The sequence below is a fragment of the Pundamilia nyererei genome, unplaced genomic scaffold, assembly GCF_000239375.1.
Source record: "Pundamilia nyererei isolate P.nyererei 1_Seehausen unplaced genomic scaffold, PunNye1.0 scaffold00201, whole genome shotgun sequence".
NCBI lineage: Eukaryota > Metazoa > Chordata > Actinopteri > Cichliformes > Cichlidae > Pundamilia > Pundamilia nyererei.
In genome coordinates this window covers 878653-885120 of record NW_005187602.1, presented here as the reverse complement: position 1 = coordinate 885120, position 6468 = coordinate 878653, and the positions used below count along the sequence as shown (strand labels likewise).

General features: G+C 39.1%; 1 protein-coding gene across 1 annotated transcript in view; it reads right to left on the bottom strand.

Annotated features, from left to right (window-relative positions):
* Positions 1-207: 207 nt before the first annotated feature.
* Positions 208-6468, bottom strand: part of cdhr5b (cadherin-related family member 5b) — a 15351-nt gene continuing 9090 nt past the window's right edge. Inside the window, exons 13-17 of the mRNA XM_005747654.1 lie at positions 5760-5870; positions 5604-5670; positions 4172-4381; positions 2562-2731; positions 208-747 (exon numbers count right to left, since the gene is read on the bottom strand). Of these exons, the coding sequence (XP_005747711.1) occupies positions 208-747; positions 2562-2731; positions 4172-4381; positions 5604-5670; positions 5760-5870 (1098 nt within the window). The remainder of the gene's footprint in view (positions 748-2561; positions 2732-4171; positions 4382-5603; positions 5671-5759; positions 5871-6468) is intronic.

Below are 6468 nucleotides of genomic sequence, written 5' to 3'. Positions count from 1 at the left end.
TTTGATAAAATCTAAAGGTTCAAACGTTTTAGCTTTTGATTTATCCTTGAAATTTCTTTTTCCATAAGGTGTACGCTGTGCTGGTTCTGTGTGATGGCTCCTTTGTAATAGGCTGATAAGGCTGAAAATTATGTGCTTGACTGATAAAAAAAATCATTCGATTTTATTATAGGTGCTTTCCACCATGTTCTTGTCTTTTTGCTACGCTTACAGATCAATGTCCAGTTCTTCGTCACCATCTGAGTCGTCGCCCAGTTCCTCTATTTTCACGCCTAGGCCGCTGTCCAAATCAGTATCAGCAAACAAGACCTTGGAGTTTTTTTGTGGTTTTCCATCATGTTTTTTGCTGCTTGAGGGTGGTTCCTCATCTTCCTCCTCGCTGTCCTCCCTGTTGTCTGGGAGAATGACCACCTCCTCCTTGGCACTGGGGTCAATGTCTGCCTTAAACCAGACAGACTTGTACCCCTCCTCCACCCGTCTCTCCTTTGTCAGGATGGGTTTTACTTCCTTCTCGCTGTCAGCCTTATCTGAGCCTACATCACTGGTGTCATCAGGCAAAAGGTCATGCAGTGGTGCAGAAGACCTTTCGATGGCCTCTTTGGTTGGGATATCCCATACTGATTTTGGTGTCTGTTCACTTTTTGTCTCTGGACCACTTGAGCCCGTGCTTCCTCCATCATCATCATCACGCTGAAAGGCTTCATTGGTGTACTGGATGCCCTCTTTTTGGCTTGGGCCTTGACCCAGCTGTGGATAGAACAACAGAAAGGGGAGAACATTTATAAACAAGAGGACTTGAAAGTGTTATTCACAACAAGCTGCTACATCAGTGTATACAATGAATATATTTTTTCATGGAAAAGCATCAGAAACCCTTCCCTTCAGACTTGTCTTTGAATCAAGGATTCACAATGGTAAAACTTACTATGACTTCCAGTAGACATTTTCTACACTTAGCTTGCTGTTTTGAATCTCCTTTAATGCTGTTTCATAAAGTAAACCCTAATGATGAGAAAAAATGACCTCAAATGCTTTAGTCAGGGAATATATTTATTCAGCTAACAGTCTTCATTTTATTCTTACTGAGACTGACTGACACAAAACCCTGTCTATTCATATTATAAATGCTCTTGTCCAATTGTAGATGTTGGACTGTATTGTAACACCGATTCAATATTTGCCCTAAATCTTACTGTGAACTATGCAGTCAACAAGAATTCATATAAAAGAGAAAGGGGAAGGGAAAGGGAAGTTACCAGCCAGAATCAAAGCAAATAACCCAAAAGGGCCACCATGATTCAGGGGGTTGGGAAGCTCATCTTGTAACCAGAAGGTTGCCGGTTTGATCCCCAGATTTGTCTGGCCTGGTCGTTGTGTCCTTGGGCAAGACACTTCACCCTACTGCCTACTGCTGTTGGCCAGAGGGGCCGATGGCACAATATGGCAGCCTCGCTTCTGTCAGTCTGCCCCAGGGCAGCTGTGGCTACAACAGTAGCTGCCTCCACCAGTGTGTGAATGTGAGAGTGAATGAATAGTGGAATTGTAAAGCGCTTTGAGTGTCTGGAAAAGTGCTATTTAAATGCAATCCATTATTATTATTATTAAAAGCTACAGGTAAAACATTGCACACTGCTAAATCAATGTGGACTTCTTTATAGAGTGCAGAAAAAATGAGCTAAAACAGAAGTGAGCAAAGAGAAATAATCAGAAGGAGGAGGACATATTTACAAAAGATTTTTTTTTAAAATTGTGGGTTATTGTTGAACTAGCTTCAGAAAAACTTCCCTGAAGGACTGTTGACACCATATCTGATGGGAAGTTTCTTTCATCCACTGAAACAGACACTCTGACTTTGCATGTAGCATACCTGGGCCCTTCCTGTAGCTTCCATTAGATATTTGTTTCCCCAGTTTATCGTAGTCTTCCCATTGCTTAAAATGACCTCAAAATATTTTTCATATTTATGTTAATTCATCTGGCTGTTGACTGATATTCTGTGGGATGAATATTGAATACAGAATAGAATAATTAATTGATCCTCTGCTGTTTTTGAAAGTTTGTTTACTTACAAGAAATGAACAGTCTTTAATTGTTATGATAGTTTAACATTAATGGAGACAGAACGTCAACCAAAAATCCAGAAAAAAAACACACCTGGTGTGGGGATTTGGTGTTCTAGTTACCAAGCAGCCAAGATGCCTACAGGATTTTGAGTTTCTGTAAAGAGCAGTGGGTCATAATCCCTCCACAGGTGTGAGGAACCTGGTGACCAGCTACAAGAAACATCTTACCACTGTGCTTGAAAACAAGGGTTCCTAGTGTGAAATTATGCTGTAATTTAGCCTGAATCTCAAAGGTCACAAGGTGTATAAACATTAAACAAGTGAAAATAGTACAAATAAAATATTTCATAAGGAATCTTTTATCTTGTCCTTAAATCTGTTTAACTGAAACCAAGGTGGTCAAAAATGAAAATGTGTGAATAGTAAAGACCAACGTGTTGGAAAGGGATGAGTCTGGATGAATGTGAAAGTTCACCCACACCTAAACCTTAAACTTACGGAGCTTCGAAATATGTTGGCTTCATAGATCTTCTTCCAGTCTGCCTTCCCATTCTGCATGCGATGGGCAAGCACACCAATGACCACCAGACAAATTAACAGGAGAGCACCCAAGGTTGCACCCAGTGCTGCCATCTCCACTGTTCCATATTCACCAGATGGGTTGATGACTGCAGAAACAATAAAAAAAAAACCCCTCATTAAAGAGTCTAAACCTTTTCTGTAAACTGAAGTGTTTTTCATCAAATGCTTTTTATTGGAGTGATAATTCTAACTGTAAATGTCAGATTAATCTTTGTTACTTGGAATGGACATTTTAGGCGAAACGTAGAAGTTTAGCACACTAAAGCTGTGGTTAAGTAACTTTAACACAAAAACTGATAGATTAAGACTGGTTTGATAAGGGTTGACTGCACATAGCTTAAGAAAAATGAAATGACAGATACAATATGTGGATTATAGATCTGCCACTTACTAAAAATGCCATGCTAAAAGTCCATACTGAACAAGTGGCGAGCTCAAAAATCAAGACAAAGCCAAGAACTGCAGTTCCTCAAGTGGCCACTTGAGACTTGCTAGTCGAACCCCATGAACTCCCCTGTTAAAACGCCTAATGCAGAGTTTTCTCCTTTATAACAACTCAGGAGAAAGTGATTTTTTTTAATATCTCATCCACCTGGATAGTGGATCTGGGTGCTTGGCCACTCGATAAGTGTCCACTGCACCAGACTAGCTTCTCCTAGATGTAATCTTGTCTACTGTAAGTCAGTAAACCAGACCACACCGTTGTGTTTGTGCTGTTGATGCCTTTTGAAGGAATTTAAATGGATTATCTAACTAATAATAACTAATAATATGGCTTTCTCATGTATCCAAATTCTAACACCAAATAAGAACAAAGGGAAACAGCATGGCAGTAGCTGACATGCTAATACTAGTTTCAAAATGCATGGACAGATCAACATCCATCTATTACGCTGAGTATGAACTTGACATATACACATTTTAAGCTTACAGAACATATTGAAGATTTATTTGAACTAGCCTTTACTGCACTTTTTTTCTTTCTTTATTATTTATTTATTTAGGAATAACTGCTGTGATGAATGAGAAGTATATGGGCCAATGCGTAATACCAACAATGAGACTTTTAAGACATTTTTATAGCTTTGGAACAATGTGAAAAAAGCCTTTATAGGAAGTTTGAAGTATATTCTTGTCTAAAATAAGGCTGGATGACAAAAACAAATTAGTATTATTATTTTAGGAAGTTTATGATTTTTTTTAAATTAAATAGAATATGCTAGCTTTTGGTGTGTGATTTTAAAAAAAAACATTTTTAGTCTCAAAGGTTATCCAATTATTTTTTTTGTTTCCTGTGAATTTCATTTATTTGCCATGTACTACCCCTTTCCCCGAGGTCATTTCTAAAAAAACAAAAAACAAAAATAACAAAACAAAAATATGTGTGTGTGTTAAAATATGTGTTGGTAAATCCTTTGTTTGCCTGGCAATGGTTCTTTTTAAAATTACTGCTTGTTTGTGTGTGTGTGTCCCCCCCCCCCCAAAAAGGACCACATTTGATCTGATGAAGAGTAATGGGTAAGCACCTGGTGGTGCCTTGCTGGGAGTGGAGAAACTTTCTTCAGGGGTCAAAGTGGGATTAATGGCTGAAGAACTGTCTTCAGTGGATGTAGCAGAGTTAGTGGTGCTCTCACTGGGGCTGGTCGTTGAGACGCTGGTGCTGGTTGTGGATTCACCTGTGGTTGTTGTGGTCATAAAGTCTGTAGTAGTCTGAGGTAAACTGGTGGTGGTGATACCTGGGAGGAGAGCACACTTTGAAGCTTAGTGGTTTTACCTGTGTCTTCATGTTCTGCTTTAGATGTCTATACACGGCCGTTTTAGCGTTCTTGAAAGGTCTTTGCAAGCCACATGGACATGAATCTTGATGCAGGTAGCTAATCCTTGTTCAGTCTGGGCCAGGATATAGCTGTTATTCTTCTGCTTTCTGTCTTAATGCCACACTCCGCTGGATTGGCCATGACAACTCAAGGACACATCATATAGCCAGGTTCTGTGGCCTCAAATCAACAAGACTTTCTTCTTTGTTGGAGTTCCAAACATTTTACTGTGCACATATTACTTCCATATGTTCCATTTGGGTTGGTTTGTCGAGTGCAATTGCCGTTAAGATCAGTGCCATTTCAAGAAAGATTCCTATTTGGTGGGCAAGTAGACATATATCATAATTGCAGTCGCACTGCAAGATGGTCATCCTAAACTCCTGACACCATCAAAAGTTCATCCAGGACTGTCTTTGGTTGTAAACCAACTTTGAGCATAAATATGGTGTGATAGTCCATGATGTGGGTCACTGTTTTAGAGTCCCAATTCTTTCACATTGTCCCTCTCTCATCTGGGACATTCCAAATTACACTCTAAATATTAGTATTATAAGTTATACAGATTGGGTGCAAGTAAATTTTCATCATATTTTTCTTTTGCAAGACCTTGAATCATGTTTAAGGTAAAGTTACTGTCACAAACAGAGAAAATCAGATTGACAGGGGGCAAAAAAAAAAGAAACTTGCATCTTAAGTTTAAAGGGGTACAACAATGTACAGTAGAAATCAATCCAATAAATAAAAGTGGGAACCCCCCCCCCCCAAAGACAAAGAAACCCTCTTTAAAAACCAACCTTAAAAAAGAACAAGAAATAAAGTGAAAGAGGGATAAACTTATAGGGACTCCTGTTGCTCAGGAGTTAGAGTACTTCGTTTACCAACTGAAAGGTCAGACTCTTCTAGTCCACATGCTGAAGTATCCTCAGGCAAGATACACTAGTACATCCTCTGGAGAGAGAGTGTGTGTGGATATGAATAGATAGTACTGTATAAATATGTGTGTGGGATTGGGCGACTGGGACTTGTGGTAGAGCTTTGAGCTCTGACTGAGTAGAAAGGTGCTATACAAGTATCAGCCCATTTGTTGCATTGACAGAACAAGTGGAGTCAGCAGCATATTGTGGAAGCTTTCATTTACCTAATTTCACCTCCACTGACAGCTGAGCTGTGGCTGTTTCATCATTGGTTGAATCTAGTGCCAATACCTGAAAGTTCAAAGACAAAGTTAAATGCTTGATAAGAAACTTGCTCACTTCATCAGTCATTTTAACTTTAACTAGACTTGTAGACTCACTTCCAGGGACAGGGTTTCCTCTGGGAGTTCCTTAGTCATGAATAAGAAGCCGTTAATGATGGAGAATTCACTCCTCCCCTTAATGGAATAAGTGATGTGGGGATTCACACCCTGTTTCAACATATGTAGGAAAAAAAGTTGGTGCTGAGCATGAAGTAGATTGAAAACTCCCAAAAGACTTTGTTAGTAATCAAAAAAACTCCCAATGGAGTAGTTTGCCACTAAACTGCATAATGTCATGAAATAATGTATAAGTCTCTCCATCAGTGAAAATAACTACATCATGTCTGGAAACAGATGACAGAATGGCTGGACATGCACCACTGCTGGCTGTTACCAAAATGAGCTTTCACTTAACAAACTTGTACATAACAAAAGTCAAACAGTCTTGCTGGAACATTCTTTTGTTTTTGAACAAATAATCAATACAAGCATTTGTAAACTACATTTAAATGGCATTTCAGGAAATTTACAAAAGATGCTAAGGAAACATTAGGAAATGGATCATCGAGACATGGAACTGTTAGCTCTAATTTCCCACTTCCATTTCCATAAAAAACTACAGGGAATAAAGAAACACAAGTCAAACCTAGAAGAAGAATAAGTTTGGGAACACAGCCTATGAGCAGGTATCATCCATCCATCCATCCATCCATCCATCCATCCATCCATCCATCCATCCATCCATCCATCCATCCATCCATCCATC